Genomic DNA, 27244 nt, shown 5'->3' on the forward strand with positions numbered 1-27244 from the left:
TTAAGGTGGATTGGAGCGGCCATGCTTCTCCAGGGCGTAGTGTCCCTAATAATAGTGGTGGAGGGAGTAGTGGCAATGGCCCCAATGGTAAGAGCCATAGTATGGCCCACAATAGTCTCTGCCATAATAATCTTTTCCATGATAGTAATAGGGAGGTGGCGATTCCATCCAATAAAATGACTCCCTGCAGGGAGAGTCCCGGTAGTGAGGTGAGCCTTGTGATGAACTTTGGAAGCAGGAGCTCCATGACTGCAAAGACAGCGAGGAGCTCATTGCATTGCGGTAATAATAGCCCACACAGTGCGACCATAGGGAGCAAGGGTGGCCATGAATCATAGAATCATAGAATCATAGAATAGTAGAGTTGGAAGAGACCTCATGGGCCATCTAGTCCAACCCCCTGCCAAGAAGCAGGAAATCGCATTCAAAGCACCCCCGACAGATGGCCATCCAGCCTCTGTTTAAAGGCCTCCAAAGAAGGAGCCTCCACCACAGTCTGGGGGAGAGAGTTCCACTGCCGAACAGCCCTCACAGTGAGGAAGTTCTTCCTGATGTTCAGGTGGAATCTCCTTTCCTGTAGTTTGAAGCCATGAGATGAGGGTCTTGAGCTCCTAGATGTTGCGAGGGCATCAGTGGCAGAGGCGAGGGGGTGGGTGTCGAGCCCCGCTGGCTCTGCGATGCAGCCTCTTCTGGGGCTGGGGTAGGCAGAGTCTCGCACCACTCATCCCCGGAGAAGGGGAGAGATGTGGAGCCCATCAGCACAATCTCTGGAAGGGAGGCCATCGCCTCCTCTGGCTGCAGTTGTGCTGGGAGAGGGGGTGCTGCAACTGCTTGTTGCCCCAGAGGCTCGCAGTTGGTGGCGTGACCGTGCCCATAAGGCAGGTGGCGGTCAGATTGCCATTAGAGGTAAGCCTCCCTTTCTTCCATTTTTCAAGCCTCTTAGCTCTATGATAGCTCTTCCCAATGTAGAAGAGGTTTGAGAGGGCTAACTTTCTGGGACCTCAGGGCCTTAATGGAGGTGGTGTTGTCTCCTCCCAGGGCCCCAGAAGGTATTTATTTATTTATTTATTTGTTCCCAACATTTGTATTCCGCCCTTCTCACCCGAGAAGGTAAGACCAGCGCTGCCGCAGCTGGGCTAAAAACAGCAGGAGGCTCATCATTGGTGAGTGCAGTGGGAGGCTCAGAAGCAACGCACATCAGTGGATGGGAGGACAATGGAAAGAGGGCCTGATCGTAGAATAAGACCTTGAGGCGTATCTCTCAGTTCTTTCGGGCATGGGGGGTAAACAATTGGCAAATGTGGCAAGAATGGGCCACGTGGCCCTTCCCCCAGGCACAGTAGGCACATAGGGTGGCAGTCAGTGTCAGGGACTTTCTCCCCGCACACGGAGCACTTCTTAAAGGCAGTGTAAGACATTCTAATGGGAAGCAATTCGCTGGCCTGGGAGAAAAAATAACTGGCCTGAGGTAAGGTGTAGGGAAGTCCAAACAGTCCGGGTCAGCCGTGCAATCTCAAAAAGCCAAATCCAAATCATGAAGCAGAAGGATAGTCTAAAGAGTCTAGTCAAGTCCAAACTTTAAGTGAAAGTCCAAATCAGCTATAGAATAACAGTCAGAAGCTAGTCAAATAAGTGAGAGAGTTTCCTAGGTGCTTCAAGTGTGGCGGAAAAAAGGAACTGAGGCGGTAGCCTCTCCCACTGGCTATATATACTAAGAGTAGTGTGAGAGTAGTGTGGGTGGGGCTTCTGCCAAAATGTATCTTATAAGAGCTTCTAGAGAGTTCCAAAACTGACTGCGCAAGTGCAGAAGACACATATGTGCGATATCACAGAGACCACGAAGAAGAACAGACTTAACTATACATCATATTTCACGCTTTCCAAATCTTGGTAGATAATGCTTTACTTTTTTAAAAAAGTATGGAAACATTTTAAATGTTTGCCTTGAGAGAGCAGGGTGAAGGGAATCATGCAGACTTCCAGATGTGGTGAAACAACAATTCTCAGCATTCCTTACCATTGGCTATCCAGGCTGGGACTTGCAGTTTAGCAATATCTGGTAGGCTGTATAATTACCACCCCTGCTTTGCATCATGCATGTTAATTTAAATATCTGTGCAGATTCTCTTGTCTTTAATCTATTGATGAGTGTAGGGAGTTGAAATGAAAAGGATTTATGAGTTAAGACATGTGAAAACGTCATGATCTTGAACCACACCAGCTCACACCACACTTCCATGCTAGAATATTACTTTCTTGCACTAATACTTTTATTACACGAATAGTAACAGTGGTCATCAACTATAAAAATAGTGCCAGCCACTAAAAGTCACTAGGTTCACATGAGAATCAGGTATGCCTTTGTTTGAAATTCCTTTTTCAAAGGTTATGTCACCATTGTTCATGTTACAAATGAGCTGTTGTGACGGGTAGACTAGCCTAAGGTCACACAGGAAGGCTGTAGCAGAGCTAATATTATATTTCTAAGCTTCCTGGCTCCCAGCCCTATGTGCAGTCTGTTAGACCATATGCCGCGCTTGTGGGGGCGGTGGGGAGGAAGGCAAAGGCGTTTCTCTTTGAATTTGGCAATGACGACCAGCCTCAACACCAGAAACGAGCCAACTCCACAAGTAAAGTACGTGTATGCATTCACAAGCCATAGCATTCCAATGCACATTGCTTTTTCATCTCAAGTGAGAAGAAATTCAGGACTTAAGTTTGTCACTTTTTTTTGTTAAAAGTCAATGACTACAAGCCTGCCTACTCTGGGATTCATCAACATGTGACATCACACAGGCCAAGAAGTGTGTGTTATTCTTGCCTTTAGGAGAAATTATAAGTTTGAACTTTTGGTTTGGCCTGCCACACTGGCGGCGTAGGAATCTATATTTAGGTAGATATGTGAATATACTAGTCCGGAACATATAATTTTCCTATGTTTCCTATTCCCAACAAATGAAGGTTGGCTACTGAATGGTCACCACAAGAAAAATGACAATTTTGGATTTTCAGAGAAGTCTGCTGTGGTAACTAGGTACAGCTATAAAAGAATGAATCAATCCTTCTTTCACCAATTACAGCAGAGACACTTAAAACTGAGTGAGGCATGTCCTAGCTGAGAGACATAATAAGTGGGGGATATGGAAAAAAGCCCAACCTTGCCAAACTAACGGTAAATAGCCGTCTAGGATCCAAACCGAACACACACACACTCTCCTGTTTACAGTAGGGTCACTTCTCAGACCAACCACAAATCAGAGGGTGGTGAAGGCAATGCTACCAGAATGGAACGGAGACTCTCTGCCACTAAAAGCTTCCATCTGCCACAAACACAAGATCTACAAATAAGAATATCCATGCGCTACATGCAAAACACCCACACATACATCTCTTCAAAAAAAAATTCCATCCAGGATTGATCGTCTCTGTGTTGCATTTGTTTCCACAACTCATGTTTATTGAAAGATTTTCAAGTTTGGGATGTGAGGCAGAAATAGATTGAAAAAAAAAATAAGGAAAAAGTAAGATGCTAATAAGAAAAAAAAAACAGAGCAGAGCCCTAGGGAATGACTACAGGTAACAGGGTACATAAATCCAATTTGTGTGACTACGTTTTCAGACATGAGCAACTCAGGTTTTAACTCTCTTGACTAAAAGTGGGAAGTTTTAAAAGTTATTAGTTAAAAAAGAAAGACAGACAAAAACCTTAAGTCAAATTCTAGATTAAACTTTGTTTTGGATAACGAACAAACAGAAGGTGCAGAGTGGCTCTTCCTGCAGCCCAAGAGAGCAGCTGGAATCCTATAATCAACCATGTCAACTTGGCCCAAGCACCATTTGTTTTCCCTAAATACAGTCAGCTGAAATTCTTACTATGCTTAATGAAGATGCTCACAAACACAATTTCAGACAAGCATCAGTAGCCTACTGTGGTGTAATTATATCTGTTTAGGTTTTTGTTACCTCTCAAACATAGGGTCAAAAACATCCATAGTAACAGACATTAAAGTTGATGGAATATTACAGTAGGGATGTAGTTGCCTCCTATGAACAAGAAGCTCCTTAAGTACAATGACTCCAGAATGAAATATAAGTCCTAGCTAGGTAACAAAGGGGTCACAACCCAGTCAGATGCCATACCTCAGTGGGCTGTAAAATATTTTGATTAAAATCAAGACAAGGAGACCAGATGGTATCTATCCCAAACAGGCCATCCTGACCCTTTGCCCTTAACAAAAACTTGTTCCATTCCACAGTCCCAAAGCAGCTAGAGTTGTGGGTACTTACGACTGACAGGCAAAAGACATGCCAAAGATAGGAATGCAGCGAAAAATGCCCTCCCAGCGTGCGTAACTGACCCGTTGCAGCCACTGCCCGCCAAAGAGGCCGTGTTTGAAAGCAGAGAGTACAACCTGTAGCCAAAGAAAAGAAAAGAAAAGAAAAGAAAAGTTACAATCAAGACAACAGGGTTGCAAGCCAAACCAGTAACTGGCAAACCAGGTTGCAACTGCTATACTTGTACCGTAAAAACCATCAAGTGGGTTGATTCCTCTTGCCCTGACAAAAAAGCTGTGCCATTTAACATGATGTTTGATTATTATTTTTAGAAAACAAAGTATTGATTGGAGCTTAAAATCTAAGCCAACTAGCCCAGAACTATACAGGTGACATTTCACTAAACAGTATGTTTCAGGCTCTGCTACCCTGATAACACAAGTGAAAAACTTTATGATTATAGGCTCTGTACGTATTACAGCAATTTGCACAAAGGAGGAACTGGAGGAGGCCTGCTTACTCTCCACTGAATTTGCAGAAAAGCAGCTGTCTTCCATGATACTTCAACTCCTTCACTGACATTTCAATCCTTTTCCAGTCAGCACAAACTTTTTAAAGTCCCCCACCACCTTGTCTCACCATACCTTTTGAGCACACACTCCCTTATACTTTTCTATAATCAAATCCTCCAGCAATACTATCCTCAGTCAGCAATCATCCCTTGATTTCCAATATGGTTTCACCAATTTTCCCTTTTTTGCCTCTGTATTCATGAAATTCCCTCATCTCTTTCTCTTCCTACACAATACAAAATTTCTGTGTAAACCTTTAGCTTAAACACAACTTTCCAATAAAGAAGAGGGATGCTTGAAGAAATAATAATAAGTACATTAGGTTTATGTAAACATTTTAAAATATAACACCATGGAGTAGATGGAAGCTAAAATGTTTATAATGTCTTTTTTTCTTTTTTCCCCCCACCCATTCATTTTTATTCTTCCTTTCTTCTTTTTTGTGTGCTATTTCTATTGTTGTTATACTGCATTTTATGGAAAATAACCTGTTAATAATACTATTTAAATAAAATAAAAAACACTTAACTCCCAGCTTCAAACCAAATGTGATCATGTTCATCCAGTACTGACCTGGTCTATGCCTTCATTAAGTTCTGTTGTTGTTCCATTTTTCTGTTTTAGATTTTCATCCCCATGAATGAAAGGGGCCTAAACTTTCATTTTTTAATTTATGCCTCTCTGCAAAGTCCTATTTGTGCCAATGGAGCAATACTATATGTGGCCCCTTCCACACAGCTGAATTAAATCTCACATTATTTGCTTTGAACTGGAATGGCATATTCTATCTTAAAGGAGATATTGTGGATTATTCTGCCTTGATATCCTGGGTTATATGGCTGTGTGGAAGTGCCCTGTGTTATGAGTACTGCAATTCAGCAAGAACCTTTATGTGTTTTACACCATGACTTTACAAAGATCCAGCACAATTTTTACTTGCTACTTTCTAAATTGTGGACTGAGGAGATATACATTTGTTTCTTTAATGGTGTCATACATTGGGCTAGAGAGGAAAGACAAAGGAAGAGAGACCTAAGAATACCATTTGAGGTGCGATGACACAGAAACTGAAGTGGAAGGCCTGTTTCAAGAAAAAGCTTTCTGGACCTTAAATCAGTTAACAAAACTCTCTAGATTGCTAGCAGGCTTGAGGTCTGGCAAACCCTTTCTTGAATGAAGCATGGGACTAAAGACTACATAGGAGTAAAAATGAGGGACGTAATCAAGGGGTTCTTCTGGCAATCTGTGTGGCCTAAGAGCCCATAGTAGTAACTCTATAGTATATAAAATATCCTGAGTTGCTGGAAGCTGGGGATATGGCATGATCTCTCTGGAAGAATGAGAATGTTAAGTCGCATACAGGAGAGACATTCCTGAGTCTGTGGTCACAAAGGAGAGCAAGCTACTTCTCGGTGACTCATAGTGGTTGTTTTCTACCAAGCAGTGCCAGCAATGTTAAAGAGAAAAAAGCATTTCAAACCAAATCCTGGGCCTATGAGCGGCTGCCAAATGTGGACCTGGCATTCATTTATAATATCCCTTGAGAGATCCACCCACAAGGAAAGCTTGGACATTGTGGAATTTAATTTGCACTGTGGTTTTACTTGGATGAATTAACTCCAAAATACTGAAGACAACAGAAGTCTACCAGCTATTAATACTGACCACAAACATAAACACCGTGTAAAAGATCAGAGCCATGGCACTGAAGGACTGTATGGAAGCCATCATGTTCCTCTGGAGACTCAGCGGAAGCACTATGCAGAGAGAAACGATAAAGAGCAGGACTATCCGGAACCAGCCACTCACCTGAAAGATGAATGTGAGCAAGAGTTACATTGAGCAAAGCCCAGAAGATCCCTTGTTTTGATGGTCAGCCTAGCAAAGACATATCAACAAAACTAAAAATACAAGACCCAATCTTGCCTTTGTTATGAAATACACTAAGTTTGAGCTTGAAAGCAAGTTATGGGAAGATTTTCAGCTGTTACACTTGCTGCTTGCCACAGATTGGTCTGTGATTAGCTCACACAGTCACTGGGTGCCACTGTTGCTCTATGAAGGTCTTACCAAGCCCATTTTAAAAGCAAATGCTTGTTGGCTGTTTTAAATGGTAATCCGAACACAACCTATTTGAATATCTTTTATGTACTTCCAGCTAAATAAAATGAAAACTAACCTTGCTGCAGAAAGGAAAATGAACGATGAAATGGAAGTCTTGAAAATTCTGACCCAGAAAATTAACCAGCAGCTTTTCTCTATTTATTATACCAAGAAGCTTGGAAATGCCTAGAAATATTTAATACCTAATTTGGCTTTGCTTATGACGCAGCTTTTTAACGTCTCAGCTCCTTAATCAGAGCTTAACTACATCAGGCTGGAGCAGATAAAAACCATGCCAAAACTCAGCTGAATGTCCATTTAGCTTTTCTGGCCTGCCCTTGCCCCTGTGGATTGTTCTTTGGTCCCAATTTCTCCACTGGGAATTAAACTGTTCCTGCACTGGAAAGGCAAACAGCAGATATGCTATCAGTACTGCACTTTCTTGACCTGGTTTGCTGGGTTATTCACCATCTCGTTGCACAGTTCTATTTGGAGTTCTGTGATTAATAAATGAACCACTACATCCTAGGGCTTATACCACAACCTCAAAGTCCTTTTCAATGCTCAACCCCAACACTGCTGCTAGAATTCATGATAATACAAACTTCTGCATCTCTAGCTTTCACTTTTGTCGATTCATCTGTATAATAGGCTCACACTCTGCTGTTTGCCTCACATCACCATCAAGTTACATGAAAGGAATAAAATGCTGAAGCAACTGGGAAGGGTATACGGATATACACATGTGTTAAGGATAGTTGTTGGATAAATAGAAAGCAAAATATGACAGTCTCTTAGCTATGCTAAGAAAAACATACAGCACAGATAGGGAGGTGTCAAGCATGTAGGATCCACTAAGTTTTTAAAAACTAGAATTTAAACATCCACTGACCATGAACCTGGTGCAAAAGATATACTGTTAGACAAAAAGAAGACTGAACTCAAGAATTTTAATGGAGCATCAGAACAGAATACTATTCACAGTGGCTCCACACAAAAATACACTCTTGGACATCTCTTTCTACTCTTTCTATTGAAGAAATAAAGCCAATTGCACAGCAAATCACAGAGCAATCTACCTCTTGCCCAACCTCAACAAACAGGAAGCACCAACATTTGCAGAAAATCTGCTTGGGATAGACGTTCAGCTATTCAATTAACCTACATAAGTGTTGCATTGATTTGTATTAGATCAGGCTATTGCAAGGCAATGTGCTCTGTGTCTTCAGTGCTTGCTACTATTTTGGAAAACAAGAGAAAGAAGATGGAATGAGGTGTACCACAACAGTATTGTTCTGCCAAGATGCTTTCATAAGTAAAACATGTCCCATATGTAAAAGAATAATCAGAAAAGGGGAAGTGTTCTAAATTGCTGTTGAGAAGATCAAGAAAAGGCAAACTTACCTGGAGTCCAAACAACCGGGCAAAGAAGTTTGATCCCAAGTCACCAATAACAACATAGAAAGCAATGCAGGTTCCTAGCATTAGTCCAATCATGCTGCAAAAGCACACAAATGGGTAAAAGTCACTCCAGAACTGAGAATTTCCTTGGAATGCAGTCTTTTTGCTTGCCAGGTATGTGCCAGTTATCACATTTAGACAACACTGGGAGTCTGAGGTGCACTGAATACAAGGATCTTGCATGGCTGATGTAAACGCTATCTTCACTGTAAATTTCCACCACTTTCCTAACTGTGCAGCTTCAGGATTGGTCACATACAGGCTTCATTCTCCTTAACATTAGCACTCAGTGAACACAGTGGGCCAAATATGTTTCACAACACCTTCTAGGCCTAAAACAAGGGCTATAAAGTGAAGCAAGTAACCAGTAAGAGGTAGGATTCCAGGGGGACCACATTTATTGCAAACAGATGCTAGATGGTAGCAGAGGCATAATGAAACCATCTCTTTGCATGCTGCAAGGTTATTGCTTGACGTCTATATGGGAAATATAGCTTTAGACACCCACACTATATGACTTTAAAGTTGATGACTATCCTACAGACAAATTGCAGACTATATATGATCACATGGGATCTTCTACACAGGCTACAGAACATACTGTCTGCTGCAACATTCCTTCCCTCTCCTTTTGAAAGCAAATAAATTCAGTCTCATCTGGCACATTTTGATTATTTTTGCAAAGTCCAAAGAGGTTCATTTCACTTCTTCAGGCATGCTGCAACACTCTACCACACCCAAAGAGAATGGAAAATATGCATCCAAAAAGAATATTTTTATCTTTTCTGAAATAGATTTGGAAACAGTATCATTTGCTTTCTCTGTGCTTCCTGAATAAATAGTGACATGAAAGAGATATACATATACAATTACATACAAACATAAAAATACAGGTTTAATTCACATAGTACAACTGCTTTTCCATCATGATACTATTTATGAAATGACTGAAATATGAAGTAGTTTCAGGCATTCTAAGGGCCTAAGCAGAGGTGTGGGGCAGCTTTATGAGACTTTTGAAAAAGGGACGGCCTAGTAACCACACAACATAGAGGAGCTAAAGTCTTCAAGGTCATATATGTTAATTTAACAGCTTTTCCAGAGCCAACCATGGAAGCTCTATTCTGGGAATACACTTTTAAAGGAACCATTATTCACTTACATATTTTGCAGAAAGGGGCCGGTGGTGTTGGGAAGGAGGAAAGAGGGGAGAGACTCAGAATATCCAGTGGTATTCTATCAGACATAGACAGAGAACTGAGAGTGGTCCAACTTTGAGGGCTATATTTGCTTAGTGGAGAGGAAAAGGGACTCACTTCTCCCAAGAAGGTGAACCACTTTTAAACTAAAAGGTCATCCTGGGAAACCATGTGCCATTTCCGTTCACAAAGGCATGGATCACCATTTCCAACTATATATCATCTCTACCATGATTCTAACAATAACCTAGATAGAAAAATAAGGGCACTGAGAATATTTTTAGCTATTCTGCAAAACAGTTTAACAGCTGGGAACAAGGAAGCGAGCCAGGTTTGCAAGACTGGCCAATTCACCATGGCTCACACAGCTTGAGAACCTCAGTCATAAAACGCAACCCTGTGACACCACTAAGGCTCAAATTACAGGCTGGGTTCACTGCACAGCCCTCTTTCTTATTGTAATAGGGACGCATGGTCACAGATGGAGAGGAAAAAGGGCAACAACAATTTAAACTCTAAGCAAACTGAGGTATGGACTAACAAGTGGCATTTCTCTTTCTTGAGGAAAAGGTAAGGGTAAAAAGTAGTCAATTTTCAAATGACAACTGGAGTGCTGTGTCACTATTACTGTTGGTTAATTTACTTCTGTGGTCCCATAACATTCCAGTTCTACAGAGGAGAAAAACAATAATAAACCAAATAAAAAGCCTCTACTGAATGAAGGAACCTTTCTCTGCACAAACTGAAGTGGATACTATGCTTAGACTTCCCCTGGATAATTTCTAATGGGGGTGGGGAAGAGTAGGAGAAGGGAATGAATCCCCAGGTCTCCTCAAAAGGAACTCCATCACTTCCACTTTGAAACGGATGCCGCTGTACATCAAGCTATTTGTGACATTCAAGGAAATCAGAGAGAGGGGGCAACAAATATAGTATTAGGGAGTCTTGCTAGGGTGACACAAGGGAACAGAGAACAGGTGCTACTTGCATATCAGCTGGCCATTAACACAATAACTGCATATACAAAAGGCTGACACACTCAAGACTGCAGAATTAAATATCCTCTGCCTTTTAAAAGTATGGCTATGTTTTGTCCAAAGATTTAAATGGGTATTGTCTGCTTTCCCTTCCAAAATAATTAGTGCATTGATAGAGACCTACACGCCTACAGAGCTCAAAGGGGACAAAAAGGCTGGAATCGTTTTGACTTTGCAGATACTTTGGACAATCCCATAATCGCTTAGCATCAGCCATAATGACACGGGCTTCTGGGAGTTGAAGTGTAAAGACATCTGAAAAGCTAAAGGCACTCTGATATTCTTAACATCCCCTCAAGTTGACCAGACACAGTTAATACTGTCAAGTGCCATAAGAGAATGATTATGATTAACAAGAATCGGGACATGGCACTGTAAAAAGCACACCAACTCTGAAAGAACCAGAAAAAGTGTATTAAAAGGTTTAAACAATCAATTTAAAAAGAAAAAATCTTACCTGGTTTCCACCAGCATTTTCCCAGGTTTTCCATAGGCATGGAAGGCTGGAAATAAAAAGAATAGGGAAACACATGCAAACACACACTTATTGTTAGAATAGTTCAAATATGTTTGAAATGTCGCACATGAAAAATGAACACAAGCCACCAGAGGTGATTCAGAAGGCAGTTTTGTACTTCAGAATTGGTTTTCTTCCACCCCACAATCATTCTTAAGATTTTGTTTCAACTTGACATACCATTCTCAAATCAGAAGCCACATAAAAACAAATTTGAGAGAAAGATTCAAAGCAGGTTCTTCCCTCCACTCACCCCCTGCAAAAAAGATCCAACAGAGCTAAGTAGGAGTTACACATGGCAACCATTAAAAGAAGAAAGTCAGCATTGAAAAGAAAATATGTGAGCCTAAGAGACTGTGCGGCAAAAGTTACTGCAGTGCAAAATTTCAATCAAGTTCCCATTTTTATTCCTTCCTTCCCTATTATGACTGAATCACTTTGTGTTGCTGATGGGAGGATTGAGATGGTGCCCAGAATGTTCAGCCACCCTGAGAATATCTATGATTCACAACCCACACCAAAGGGATTTGACCATGATATTTCTTTTTTCATTTCATACACTGGTCAATGCTTGCAGCACAAAGCAATCAGCAGCCTTGAAATCACTGCTTCTCTGGAAAGCTCAGCATGTATTTTCAAAAGGCATTTTACTACAGGGATAAGAGGAAAATTACCACCTCAAGTTCTGAGAGAGAGAACCTTTTCAACCGGGCCTGTTACTAATGCCACATTCATGTGAAATGTTTACAGAGGGCAACTGGCTTTCAACCCTCGGTTTGCACAATGTTCATATTATCTAGGTGCAATCTCTGTGTTTTAAAAATTGGGATCAGTCTCCCTAGCGTAGAAATACAACAAAAGAAGGGATGAAGACAAGAAGGGACATATCCAGAAAAAAAAGGACAAACAATAATGTCTTCTTAGTAATGGATTTCTCATTTAAAAAAATGGTCCTGCTGATTTTCAATTTAAAATAGAGTAATTAAAAAGAGATTCAGGATACGAATGGGTTGCTTACCTGTAATCATGTTTCTTCGAGTGGTCACCTGTGAAATCCACACATATGGGTTTTCTGCACCTGCGCAGAACGTTCCGAAATTCTCTAGAATCTCTAAAGGATACATTTTGGTGGAGGCCCCGCCCACTCTCTCCTTGTAGTACATATAGGCAGTGGGAGGGGCCAACACCCAGTTCCGCAGCCGCGAGAGGCAGCTCTGAAACTGAGGCATGACGTGCAGGGTGGAGGATGAGCAGGGATGTGTGGATTTCACAGGTGACCACTTGAAGAAACATGGTTACAGGTAAGCAACCCATTCTTCCTTCTTCATGGTCCTTGTGAAATGCACACATATGGGTGACTAACAAGCTACTGACCTGGAAAGGTGGGCATCATGCCACACACAAAGATAGTATGGCTCTGCCGAAAGCAGCATCCCTTCTCAATGGCGCATTAAGCTTGTAGTGCAACACAAATGTCAGCGGTGTTGACCATGTTGCTGCGTAGCAGAGGCCATCCAGCGGCACACCCTTTAGAAAAGCATGCAAGGTGGCCATGGCCCTTGTGGAGTGAGCTCTCAACACTGATGGTGGTTCGCGACCCACACATTGGTAAACCAGACATATAGTGGTGACAATCCAAGATGAGAGTTGTTGGGGCGTTACTGGGAGGCCCAAAGAGTCTTGCCAATATTTTAAAAAGAGGCGAGGTAACTTTCTATGAGGGCACGTTCTGTCAATATAGAAGGCCAGGGTCCTCCTAGCATCCAGGGTATGGAGAGACTGTTCTAAGGGGGACGACGGATTCTGAAAGAAGGCCAGGAGAATAATGTCCTGGGATAAGTGAAATTGTGACACCACTTTAGGTAAAAAAGCAGTATCAATCCGGAGAACAGCCTTGTCTTTATGGAACCAGAGGTAAGGTTCGTCTGCCCTTAACGTGCACAACTCACTTGCGCAGCATGTCGTAGTAATAGAGACCAAAAATGCAGTCTTCCAAGATAAGTATTGTAAGTCAATTGTTGCCATGGGTTCGAAGGGTGGCTTAGTGAGTTGAGAAAGGACCAGCTCCAAATTCCAAACTGGGGCCGGCAGGTGAACCGGAGGATATAAATTTTTATGGCCTTTAAGAAATAACTGAATCAAAGAGTCTATGAAACAGGAGGGGTGTCCAGCCTTCCAACGGTACCATGATATTGCTGCCAAATAACATTTAATAGAAGAGATAGATAGGCCTTTCCTTGAGAGGGATAAAATAAAGTCCAGAATTATCGTGGTAGAGGCCGCAAGATGGTCGGCACCAGCATGTTTCACAAAGGTGGAGAAGCATTTCCACTTATATGCATTGGACTTCCTCGATGAGATCTTATGCACTGTGTCAATGATAGCTTTTACAGGATCAGAAAGACTTGCTAAGATCTTATCTTCCAGCCATGAAGCGAAGGGATCTCGCCTCCAGGTGATGAACTTTCCCTTCCCGTAATGTGAGGATGTCTGGTCTGAAGCTGAAGTGTAGAAACTCCCCTCACAATACCCGGAGGAGGGGGCCGAACCACAGTTGTCGAGGTCACCAGGGAGTTAACAGTATGCAATCTGCATTTTCCTCTAATAGCTCTGAGAGAGTCCGTGTTATTAATGGAATGGGGGGAAACGCATATACCAGCCCGGGTGTCCAAGGGTAGAGAAATGCGTCCCCCAGGCATCCCGATGGTTGATCCAGGGGAAGGCATACACAGTATAGTTTGCATTGGGCATTCTCCGGAGAGGCAAAGAGATCAACTGTTGGTTGGCCCCATAAATTGATGATGTTCCGTAACTCTTCTGGATGAACCTGCCACTGGTGGCAAGACATGGGGTTCTGCTTAGTGCATCCGCTCACTTGTTTTCCCTCCCTGGCAGATAGATGGCTGTCAGGTGGATTCCTCGGGGATGCACCAATTCCAGATCCGAAGTGTGAGATCTATCAGCTTGCGAGAGTGAGTTCCACCCTGTTTGTTGATATAGAACTTTGTCATCGTATTGACTGTAAGGAGACGGGCTACGTGGCCCGAGAGCAGGAGCTCGAAAGCTCTGAGTGCCTTCTGAACTGCAAGCATCCTTTACAGCTTCTAGAGAATTCTGGAACAGTCTGCGCAGGCAACCCATGTGTGTGCATTTCACAGGAACCACAAAGAAGGAAAACAGTTTAGGTGGGTTCCAATACACAAGCCTACTACTTTTGATGGTTTAAGATCAGTGCGGAGGCATAAGTAAAGCTGAAATTGAACAACCCAGCTTTCCTATGAGGGATAAACTACCTCATCATTGCCTATCCCTCTATTTAAGGGCAAAAGGTTTGGTTATCAAACTATCCACCTTTTTACCTTAAGCTGCTTTTATGCTCCAGATCCATAAGCTATATCATGTGAACAGATCTGAACACAACTGTAGGCGCATTTTTCCACAGCAATTTCTACTTTCTGAAACTTTTTTGCTTTAGAAAAATGTGTGTGTGTGTGTGTGTGTGTGTGTGTGTGTGTGTTTGTACCAATGTTTTTATACAGAGCAAAGTTACATCTTTAGCTCCAAGGCAAACTTGACACTTGGAAATTAGTCATGAGGAGTAAACAAGTAGGTGAAATTAAGTCTTAAAGGAAGTTTTAATTACCCTAAAACAAGAGACAATGAGATGGGCAGATATGGAAATCTCCCATTCAAAATGAGAATTTGCTTAAGGTCAATTCTTTAGAAGTTTTTTAAACAGTCTAACTATAGGAGAACTAGTGAAGTGTAGTTCTTCTGTGTTTTGGATTAGGACTCTGTGAGTCCAGGGTTCAAATCCCTGTTTAGGCATAGAGGCCTATTTAGTGACCTTAGGAAATCTCTAAGCTACTGTTTATAGAGGAAGGCAATGACAAATCCTTTCTGAACAAATAGTACTAAGAAAAACATCTAATAAGGTCATCTTAAGGTTGCCATAAGTCAGAAACAACAACAGCAAATTATGAAACTGAACTGCAAAAACAAACAAAAACTTTGTAGGATGTGGGAATCTTTTGTACATCGAAGAAATAAAGGTGATTCTGAAGCAAGAGAATTCCAAAAATGTGGGATTCCAACACCCCTCTACAAAACTGGCAAGGACAGTATCTTACTTGATCCTCAATGCAGAAAACCCTTATAAAACAAGCCTTTTGAAGTTTGATGTACACACTGCCAACCACTAGTTCAACAGATAGTTTGTAAACCCACAATAGACACAAAAATAATTTTACAGTTGTCTGACCTGATCAATTTACGGAAAGCACTTTTTGCGTGAACTGCAATGTGCATGTTGAATGCAGTGTGGAATTATGGCAGATAGTAGCTAAGTACAGTAGAGTCTCACTTATCCAACACTCGCTTATCCAACATTCTGGATTATCCAACGCATTTTTGTAGTCAATGTTTTCAATATATCATGATATTTTGGTGCTAAATTCGTAAATACAGTAATTACTACATAGCATTACTGTGTATTGAACTACTTTTTCTGTCAAATTTGTTGTATAACATGATGTTTTGGTGTTTAATTTGTAAAATCATAACCTAATTTGATGTTTAATAGGCTTTTCCTTAATCTCTCCTTATTATCCAACATATTCGCTTATCCAACATTCTGCCGGCCCGTTTACGTTGGATAAGCGAGACTCTACTGTATGTCAAAAGTGTGCTAGATATGAGAAATCTGTAGATATTGCAAGATGGTATCCCTTGGATGCTCTGATATTACACTGCTCACAGAACACATGAATCAGCAATCTCAATTTCTCACTGATACTTAGGAATAAACGAGGGGGTTACATAACTTAATCCTTAGTAATAAAGCACACTGAAAATAGCAGTTAGCAAATCAAGTTCATTCATCTGGGCATTTCTAGGACCCTCAGCATTCCAAATTTTAATTTGGCATCTCATCAGGCTGACAAGACGACTGACAGACTATGTAACAGCAAGGGGGGGGGGGGGACATCATGCAAAACCACCCCCTGGAAAGCAAATTGAAATGGGATTGGGGGTTTGTTGTTCAGCAAAAGTGATGTTCTGTGTTCATAAAAAGATTTTGTTAGACACTGAAATCTATGTCTATACTGAAGAGCTAAAACAGTGTCTCAGGATTTCGCATTATACATCTGGAGTGATATCTGGCTAAAAAGCAACATTCAGATGTTAAGTCTAGAAGTGAAAGGAAAAATAACTTGAAAGACAAATAATCCCTTTATGTTATATATTATTATTCTGAAACATTAACAAAGACTTTTTGGATTTAAAGTACAAGCAGTCCCCAAGTTACAAACATCCAACTTACAAACTACTCATAATTAAGAATGGGGTGAGATTACAGGAAGTGAGAGAAATCTACCCCTAAGAAGGGAAATTCACTCCTGAAAGAGTTATCATGGATGGGCTCCACTTAAGCTTTATCACCAATCCTTGTTTCCACAACAAGCCAAATTTTTCAAACTGCAATTATCACAGGACCAGAAGGTGAGGTGAAATTTTCTGAACAGGGAACTAGACAGAAAAAGAAACATCACAGGGGCATACCTGTTCCGATTTACATACAAATTCAACTTAAGAACAAACCTACAGAACCTATTTTGTTTACAATTTGGGGACTGCCTGTAGTTCATAACCCTCCACATAGTGGCCTGCTACAAATAGGTCATTTATTCACCCCTTACTAATTGAGACTGAAGACTCTCAGTCACTTACCCAAGGCCACTTCATAAGATACAAATGAAGAACACAAATGAATCCATTCATTTTAAGAAATGTTAAGGGAATTTATGAGATCAATACAGAACTATTTCCATACCACTATTAGTTCCTAATATGACTGCTGTTGGATAAAGGGATGAATAATGACCTTTTTTTGCATGCCACTATGTGGAAGGTTATAAATGCCTGTATTTGTTCTTAATGTGACTTAAAGATACAAGATCTTGTCTGATCATAGCTAAGCTGGGTCAGCTCTGGTTAGTTCTTGGATGGGATACTGTCAATGCGTACCAGGTGCTGTAGACAACATTTCTGAAGAAGAAACAAATAGCCAACTCTGATTATTCCTTGGTTAAGAAAACCCTATGAGATTCATGGAATTGCTAAAATTCTTGACTTGAAGATACACAAACATGACTGTTGCATAGAGTTGAGGTATTTATAATTGGGATGTTCTAATGCTTGTGATAAAACTTCCAATGCTGATATAGACCATTAAAAAGACACCAGATAAATTAAATCCCTATCTATGAAATGAAAGACACCATCTGTTCAAAAGTATATTTGGTGTTATCAAGACTCAAACTGAGATACTGTACTTTCTATAGCACTCAACATGCCAATTGGCTATATCGAGCCAACCCCATTTTCTACTCAACTTTTTACAAGTAACAGATGAAAAGGTAAACTTTCCCAGGATGGAAGTTAGAATCCTGGGACTTAGAATACAAGAGAGTTAGAATACAAAAAAGCAACCTTTCCAAACTATTTCAGACCCAAAGACAAAGAATCACATGGCTGTTCTCCATACAGAAAAGTCCCATCACTCAGGAAACAAGCACATCTGGGAAAGTGAGACTACTGCAGTTCATTTGTTGATATGCCAGTTCTCTTTATGCATGGGATTTTATTTTTTTATTGCAAGAATGAAAATTCAGTTATATAAAATGTCACCAAGAGATACAGGCTTACTTTCTGTTCTACGGGTTGCTTTCTGCAGTTTTTTAGAAGACATGAAGGTGGTTTCACAGGTGTCATTTATATCTCAATGTGAGTGAAAATGAGACTGAAGCAGTAAGACATTTATCATAATGTGGAGAACCTCTGAGATCCTATCTGCCCACATATACTGGACACTGCTAGTGAGATTGCTCTCACTTCTCAAGATTCTGAGCAACGCTGTTGACTGTAGCAAAGGAAAGAATAGAAAATGATTTAGCATTCTCCTTTTGCATCCATTTTCTTGACTGTATTATGTTGTTCTCTGAAATATGCACTTCCAAGTATCCAACTTCTTATGCAAAGTGGCCCATTACTTGTACAGAATAGCTATCAAAGAAGGCACTCCATTTATCAGTTAAGTTTGTGTCCCATCTTCCCTCTTCAAGGCTCAAGCTCTCGACTTCTGGATCTCACTCACACAATCGTATAGTAGTCAAGACTAAGATAAAATGAGGGGCCTGAGGTCACCAATTGAATTTCAGGATTCTGTGGGACTTGAACTGACCTCTCCCCAATCTAACTACTGTGCCACAATGGCTTTCATGTTAACCTATGACCTTATGCATTTATATTTTCAACTTTGTGTAGGCATCGGACAGGCAATTAGTTATTTCCAGATATCTTGTACCCAGCCTTGACCTGCAAGGAGAGGCGGATAACAAATAAATGCATTACTATTACTATTGTTATGGTTGAGCCTTACGGCTCCGATACTGGGAGACGTGGTCGTAAGACTCCTCGGGAGTCAGACTCTCTTGAGGAGCGAGAAAGGAAACGGCTGCGGGACTTATTTGCAGAACCAACTGACGAAGACTCCTTTGAGGGTTTTACCGAGGGAATGGAGGAAGAGATGGTTAGCTCAGAGGAGGATGACATGGAATGGACTCGTGTGAGGGAGGATTTGGGTGCCACCGGCAATAATAGTGTGGGAGGCGACTGGGGGGTTTCAGGATTAGACCCGTGGACGAGCTGGAGGGATGGAACGGGATCCACAGCTGGGGATGCTGTGGGGCGTAGTCAAAGGTGTTTTAGCTCTGATGAGGAGGATGATGATGAGGCACCTGGAATTAGGGTAACAGCTGACAGCGATGAGGAGTTGTAAACTGGCATAAAATGGGGTTTAGAATCCAGGGCTAATTGCGTTGGGCAAGGTAATCTGGACGAACGCTTGGGCTCTTGTTGGGAATTTCCTGAAGACGGGTGTGATTCGTTTGCTGAATACGTAAGTTACCAAGGACACTGGGCATAGACGGCGGGAGGAACTGTGTGGGCTTTTCCTGTGCAACTTGTGTTTAATCTTAATAGCTTGGACCTCCGTCGTCTTTTTGACGGACATTAATTGCCTACTCTGGATTGACGCTGGACTGACTGACTGACTACGACCTCGGACTACCCTTTCTGTGGCTATCGGTGGAACTGGTGAACTAAAGACATCTGTACCTGGCTTTCGACCTTGGACCGGATTGGGACCCCGCTGACCGCTGCTGCCCTGATTGATGTGTTTGGACCCGGAGTTCGCTTGCTGCACGGAGGAGTAACAACTTAGTTATTCAACCACAGCTGCTGAGTAGCAGAGAGGAATCTGCTGCCAGTTATTTACGTTTCATTGAATCTTTGTTTACCAGCTTTTATTTGTTTTAAGTGCCAGGCTGAAGTAAGCATTTTTGGTTTAACCCGGATTAAACTCCTGTTTAATCCGGTTAATCTTTTGAACCGTTTTTTGTGTCTTTTCATATTGAAGGCGAGTGTTTGCCTAGCCCTTTGTTTTTTACAGGCGTTTTTGGTTCTGTATCCTTAATAAACTGTGTTGAATCTTATCTGGTGGCGTTCTGTCCTTGACAACTATATTATTTTGGTTTTGCATGTTACAAATACTGTCATTGTTAGCACTGTGTTATTTTAAGTAATAAATGCCTTTCATACTTCACATGTAGGCAAACAACCATTTAGTCTATGTGTGTTTGCCTACAAGTTACCTGTTGACTTATGGTGACCCGATGAATATCTGAGGTTTACTTAAGCCTCTGAAATGTATTCTATAGCAGCAGGTTCACCTTGGCAATTTTCTAAGTATTAACTAAAATTGACCTGCTTAGCGTCCAAGATCAAAAAAGATTTATCTTAAAACTAAATGTGTATGTTACACTGTAAATTTGATATCATGTTTGTAATCAGAAAAAAATATAGCAAATTGAGTCACAAGAACCAAACATAAACAAAAAGATTTGCTTTTTAAATACAGCATTGTCAAACCTCTCTGAAAGGGAATTGTGTAACTATGGAACAGCTACTGAACTCATTAAATAGCCTGGGTTTTAAATTTGGAAAATACACGAGTGTTCCACTAGTACTCTTTCTATCTCCTGATTCTGATGGCACTCAGGAGTATATGGCCTATGTAGGCTCTTTTGCTTTATTCCATTGCAGAAGTTTCCATTAAATAAGATGAACAGTTCTGTGAGTAGACATCTAACAGGTAGTCAAGCATACATACTCTCCCTGCTCCTGCCATAATCACATACACAAGAGAACACTGAGACACAAGTCTCTTCTCTTGGAATTTCTTTGCCTGAAAAATACATAGGCAATATTTAGCCAATGAGTTAATTGCTTCACTTCAAATCATTCTATCAAACCCAAAGGAGAAATAGTCATACATAGCATATGTAATTTTAACACAACAGCAATAAAAAAAACCCTCTGCTGCTTAGTTTCTAAGAGAGGAGTACTATTGTTTTGCTATACTCCACATGTATCAAGGACTCTTCCCTCCACCATTCTGCCTTTCAAGTAACATTTCAAGGTGTTTATTCCCGTTGTTTCTCTGCCGCTTTGACTCTTCAGCCAAAGCTTTGAATGTTCTTCCGGAAGACCTTGCTTAGATTGAGTTAATTTGTAAAACTTTCCTGCATCCTTCAAAGCTGCCAAAGACTCCCACAGAATCAGCTTGGGTTCTGCCAGGATCTTGTGCAGCTGGACTGGTGTAGCAGAAAGCAAGCAACAAAGGCCGCTGTGTGTAGCTACCTTGATTGTACTAGGAAGGCTGTGGCAGTACAGCCTTTGCTGCAGCCGAGAATGTATTTTCCCAGGCGCTCTTTCCCTTCTTGGGTGAATGGCATTGATCCCAGCAAGGCCAAAGGCAAGCAGAAAAGGAAGCCATTCCTTTCCACACCAATGTTTATGTGCCAGTAAGTTTGCAAGCCTTTCCTGGCTCCTCCTCTGTATCTATGCTTAGTTTTAGAAAGTGAAGGGGACCTCTTCTTCCTGGGAGACACTCCAAGGTGAACTGGGCACAATGTATTTCGTCAAAGGAAATGTATACAAAGAGTTATTGTAAGACAGAAGGGGAAATCAAGGACAGCGGGCATCTGGTGTTTCAGAGAAAGAGCTACATTTGACTCCCTTTCTTCCTATTCTGCCCCACTCCCTCAAAAAAGAGAGTAAATTTTAATAAAATGTATCTTTTGCAACAAAGGTTTAACCTTCAGGACCATAAGAGTTTTCTCATTTTTGTTGTTGCCAACAGACCTATTTTGCAGTGGCAGTGGTGTGTAGCTCAATGAGGGAGCCTCGGGCAACAGAGGAACTGAGGGCATCCATCTGTCAGCAGTCACTAAGGAGGTTGCATGTTGCTTTAAATCCTTTGCAGGCAGAGAGACCAGGCTGATGCCCCAGGAGGCAACACAGGAAACATAAGAGGAACTTATGACTGTGGGAGGGCAGGAAAAAGCATGTCCTGCCATGAGAAAATTTCACCTCTGTTTCCCCAAGGGAAAAATCCCACCTCTGCAATAAGCATACTCAAAATGGCCACAGGAGAGTTTCTGCCTCAGGAGCAGCAGCTTAAAAGAAAGCTCGAGTAGGACTACTCCACTTGTATTGTGACTTACTTTCTGGCAAGAGAATGAATAACACTTGGAATGGCCCAGACCCCCCTCAGCCCTTTCTGTATTTATTCCCCTCTACCCAAGTCCTTGGGAATCAGAGGAGAGGTCAAAAATAGATGGCGATTCTGGCACCAAAGCACAGCAGACAAGCTAGGAGGAAGAGGGCTGCTGGACTGTGCCAAAAACCCACACATGAATCTTGCAGATGTTTCAGTTTTCTTGGCTGCCTCAAACTTTGTACACTGTTTCTCTGACCTCCCCGTTGTACTGCTGCAACCACACAATCCAAGGAGCTCATAGTACATGCCAGGCTCTCTACTGACAGAACCCAATGTCCTCGGCACCGTGCTAGGTGGGGAAAGTGAGTGGTTTGGGAGCAGAGCCCAATCATTTACAGCACACACCTATTGTGCCAGCTTTCTCCCCAAGAGCTTATATTTAGAGCAGCCTCTTCGTTGTGGCCTGCAAACAGCCTTGCATCATCTTCAAAGAGTTAATTCATTGTGCTGTGGGCAGCAGTTACACGAAAAAAGAACTGAGCTTATAAGGAGAGAGAGTAAAGGAAAAAAACATCCCAGAATAAGGTGAATAACTCAGCCACACCACTATGAGAGCTGTAAATTTGGAAACTGGAGTAAAAGCACAGCATAAAACCGCCCCCCAGTTGACCATGCTCACCTAGCCCAGGATAGGTCCTGCGTTTGCTGAGATTGGCTGATTTCACGAGGAACATGCAGGATTGATGAGTCATCCAGGAGCAGAAAATAAGCAGCAGGGCTCCCAGAAAGATGCCACACTAAAAAGGAGGGAGGGGAAGGGGGGAAAATAAGTGTTGGATGAATAATAAGCACTCTCCTTCCCTCCCATGGCCATACAACTCTTATTTCATGCATTCTTATTGCCCTCCCACATCACCTGGAGGCTGCCTGGGACATTTGCAGCCATACACTAGCCTGTTAAGGGAGATCCCTTGCCTCTGTGCAGCAGTCAGCCAAAATGTGACATACGAGTTCAATTTTATTCTCCTTCCCCCTCCACCACACACACTTACAGACACACAAGGTCTTTATGTCACAGACAGAGAGCAGCCACCTGTTCACTAAATGACTCTGCGGTTGTACCTCCTTGCTTGGAATGAGAAAATAGAGCAATTTATGGGAGGGAAAAAGCCTCCATGCCCTGCTGTTGTGACATTTTCTGGGCATATTCCAGAACAGTGATCTGTTTCTATCTCCTACCAGATTCATGTTAAACAGGTTAATATGCTGTTGGTGCAGGGGTTTGAACTCCTCTGCAAAAGTGTTACTGGCTGTTCTACCCCCTTACAGCACACAAATTATCATGTTAGCTACCTGTCTCAAAAGCATTGTGCTGGCTCGTTCTCTGGATGTCTTTGTAGAGGAAACGGAAAGTGTTTGGGGGAAAGAGGGAGAAGAGGACATGAATGGCTGAACATTTCTGAAAACAATGCATGATTCTGGGCAGGAACAAGTGGTGCTAAATTTTAATCACAGCTGGTATTTGTTCTCATCGAGTCAAAAGAGTTGCAGCTTTGGAGTTTCTGGCAGCTGTGTGCATAACAAACCAATGACCTATTCTGAGGAGCCTTTAAGTCCAAAGAGCTATAAAAGGGGCATTTCCTCAAGGGAAGCTTTATTAACATCAATTGACAGCTGTGGGTATGAAAACAATCAACACAATCTCCAGAGCCCTCTAAAGGTTCCTCAAAAAGAACTGCCATAGGACACCTTTGAATACAAAGAAGCACATTACAGCTATTTCCAGGATTTGGTACAAAAGAGTAAGACTGGATAGACATGCTTCTGTTTCTCTGGACCAGCTGACACGAAGAGGACATACAATTATGCTGGGCAGAAGTTGTAAAGCAGTTAGTCTCCTCCACCTGTGATGTCGCCCATCAATTGGTTCAGGCAACCAAGTACCACTGCATCTATTAGCAGCATATGTTAACAAACATTGCTGTGCACTGGCAAATCGTCTGTGACCAGATGTTCATGTGGATAACCACATATCACTGGTGGTAAGCATTTATACAACCACAAACACTTAATTGCAACCAGCAGTCTACCTCTTATTAAGTCCAGTACTGAAAAAAATCAGTTATGCTTCTAAGTGTCCCGTGACCAATAGCTGGTGTTTGTTTTGCCACTTATCCATTTGTAAACAATGGGGACATTTTTCTATGTGACAAATTTTGAGGCAAGTGTCACAAAATGCTGCTTGCAGCAGCAATACTATGAGGGGCACCTCACACCCACATTGGGAAGAACTATGCTGACATCCTATTGATGACAGTTTCCACGTTTCACTTGCATATGTATTTTTTGTAATTGTAGCCATTCATACTCCCCTTTTCCCCTCCTCAACAGCCACAGCATACTCCCTAGACTCACAATTCTGCAGCAACAGCATGCCCCATAAGCTGAAATGTCACTACTGATAGAAAGCGGGGGAGGGGGGGAGGACTTCTCTTTATGCCTGTTGTATGGCTGCAGCCAGATGCTTTCCAAACCCCTTCCACTCTCTAGCTGCCTTAGAATGGCTGTTGGGAGTGGACTATGGTGATGATACAATGAGTCCTGCAGAGGCCTGGGTCCCCGCCTAAGAAGGAAGGGAATGGCAACTTTCAGAATGATCGAAAATAGGACATGTGGAACTCTGACATGATTATGTACAATTCTCAGTCAAAGACAGCTTTACTGTCCTAATCTCCAACACAGGCATGGGCAAGCTTTGGCCCTCCAGGTGTTAGGAATTGTGGGACTTGAAGTCCAAAACACCTGGAGTTTGCCGTGCCTGCACTAACGTGTAAACTCTCTTTTACCCTGCCTCCCTACAACAATCCTTGATAATTTGCACAATGACAACACATTTGTACAAAAGAATACAGCCCGTCCCCAAGTTACAAACATCCAACTTACAAATGACTCATAGTTAAAAATGGAGGTGAAATTACAGGAAGTGAGAGAAATCTACTTCTAGGAAGGGGCATTAACTTCTGGAAGAGTTATCGTGGGATAAAGGTGCTTTCACTGGAGCTTTATCACCAATTCTTGTTTCCACAACAAGCCGATTTTTAACCCTTCTCTATGCTATCTAAAGTCTGTGTGTTGTGCGTGTGCATATATTGGCTAGAGTTACATTTTAAAAATGTACCTGTTCCAACTTACATACAAATTCAACTTAAGAACAAACCTACAGAACCTATCTTGTTCATAACTTAGGGATTGCTTGTACATTCATGCTGGCTTATGTTTGCATTTTCCCCTTCTAGATTGCTGAGATCTATCATGTTTATTAACTTAAAACAGAAGAGTAGAAATTGATATGGAAGAAGTGTTAGCTTTAAATCTTACAATCATAGACTTGGAAGAGACCACAAGACCATTCAATTCAGCCGCAATCTACTACACAGGAATACACAATCAAAGCACTCCAAGCTGATGGCCATCTAACCTCTGTTTAAAAACCTCCATAGAAAGAGATCCACCATATTCCCAGGCAATGTATTCCACTGTCGAACAGCTTTAATTGTCAGGAAATGTTTGTGTTTAAGTGGAGTCTCTTTTTCTGCAACTTCAATTCATTGCTCCGCTAGAAAAAAAACGACCCTGCTTACTTTTGAGGTGATATGCATAGATCATAATGCTATTTATTTATTTATTTATTTATTTACATCACTTTTACCCCGCCTTTCTCCCCGAGGGGACTCAAAGCGGCTTACAATAAATAGGCAAAAATTCAATGCCTAAAAACAATGTAAAAACAACAATTCATATAAAACAATCTACAAAACAATAATTCATATAAAACAGATACCATTGCAAAATAAAATCACATTATATAAAATTTTAAGCATTATTCATATAATGGGGGGAAGAGATAATATTTCTTGCCTTCTATACAATCCTGTTTGATCTGTTTTGTAATCAGAATGTTGAGGCATTACTATAACTTACAGAATCTCCAGCAATATGGCCAGCAACCAGAATGGCTGAGGGATCCTAGGAGTTGTAGTCCAAAAAAGGAACTTTTACAAGCCCTGTGCTAAACACAATTGAACCTACTTGTGATAAGACGTATCTGTATTTTAAAAGAAAATACCCAGGAAAGTGGAAGATTTTTAAAGCTACAAAATGCTCTAAGACACTTACGTCAGACTGAGGCTCTACTGGCCTCCTGAAACAGTAAAGCTATTATCCTCCCAAAAGATCTAATCTTCCTCTCCACAGCAGGGAATGCATAAAACCAATGAATGTGAAAAGGAAAGGATATACACAGCAAAGAATCACACACACACACAGCCCGGCCAAGACTTGCCTTTGACCATTGCCTAACATTTCCCGTATTCACACAAACAGCAGACAGTAGGAATGATAAACAAGTAGAATGCAGAAACCTTATTCCTAGATCAGCTCAGGGTTATACCCAAAACTGGCAAACCTTCCAATAGATGAATCTGTTGGTACTGCCTGATCAAAGATCCATGTTTATTATTTCACTCATCAAATATTCCACTAGTCAAATATCTTTATGCAGATCTATCTACATGGGAAGGATATAACTACATCATGGTGCCATCTGTTAACAGGCTTCTTTAAACAACTCAAAGTGTTTTGCTTTGCTACATGCTAATGCCATCTGTTGGGGAAAAGATGCAACCAACCAACAGCTAAATATCTTGGTTCGCTGGAACATTCTAATACAAAAAAAGTACTGTCTATTTTTAAAAAGCAGCATCAGGTTAACAATTCATTCAGAAGTGTAGAAATAATACTCAGCATCCTTAGCCTTTCACTATTACACCCTTATGCCTACTTAATTGGTCTGGAGTCCATTAAACAAAGTGGAACTTACTTCCAGGGAACAATGCACAGAATCAAATTGCTAGCCTTCCATTACTCTGAGAACCATTCGTTATTATATATGTTTAGTTCCAGATCAAAATATTTCTAAGCAAATTGACTTTTTTGCAGAGATCACTCATTCATAAAGCAACAGTAAATTAGTGTAGACTAGTGTTACTTAAAATGGTGGTCTCTGAACCAGTGCCAGTTCCTGGTGAGTTTCCAAGAAAGAAAGAAAAAACAATTATAGCCAGTAGGCAAAAAGGTGGCACCAGCCCTCGACACACTGAGAAAAAAATAATTGGCAGTTCCCCAAATCAGATAGGCTGCAAAGCACTTAACCAATGTTGCTAAGACTTGGTTTATTATTCAATTTGATTCACAGTTAGGTTTAACAAAACAAAAAAAGTTTCTAGCCAACCATAGTTACAAAGTTAGTTTAAATATTTAACACCAAAGCAACATTTCAACTTCTGCAGCGGGTCACCTACTCTTCAAGTATAATGAGAACACGACAAATAATAAACAGATAAAATTAAGCAAAGCAGCCACTATCCATGGTCAAACGAATTTGAAAACCAATTGCT

The 27244-nt window shown here is 41.4% G+C and overlaps 1 protein-coding gene across 3 annotated transcripts in view; it reads right to left on the reverse strand.

Moving 5' to 3' along the window:
- The window catches only part of slc38a10 (solute carrier family 38 member 10), a 114200-nt gene that overhangs the window by 81939 nt on the left and 5017 nt on the right, over window positions 1-27244 (reverse strand). Inside the window, exons 1-6 of one of the 3 annotated variants that reach the window (XM_008104135.3) lie at window positions 23142-23720; window positions 22468-22585; window positions 11105-11150; window positions 8355-8448; window positions 6513-6656; window positions 4288-4412 (exon numbers count right to left, since the gene is read on the reverse strand). In XM_008104135.3, the coding sequence (XP_008102342.2) occupies window positions 4288-4412; window positions 6513-6656; window positions 8355-8448; window positions 11105-11150; window positions 22468-22585; window positions 23142-23231 (617 nt within the window). In that variant the 5' untranslated portion in view covers window positions 23232-23720. Of the gene's footprint in view, window positions 1-4287; window positions 4413-6512; window positions 6657-8354; window positions 8449-11104; window positions 11151-22467; window positions 22586-22704; window positions 23047-23141; window positions 23721-27244 lie in introns of those variants that run through there. The other 2 variants (XM_008104136.3, XM_003217105.4) reach the window with 2 other exon arrangements.

This window comes from Anolis carolinensis, chromosome 2, assembly GCF_035594765.1.
Source record: "Anolis carolinensis isolate JA03-04 chromosome 2, rAnoCar3.1.pri, whole genome shotgun sequence".
Lineage (NCBI taxonomy): Eukaryota > Metazoa > Chordata > Lepidosauria > Squamata > Dactyloidae > Anolis > Anolis carolinensis.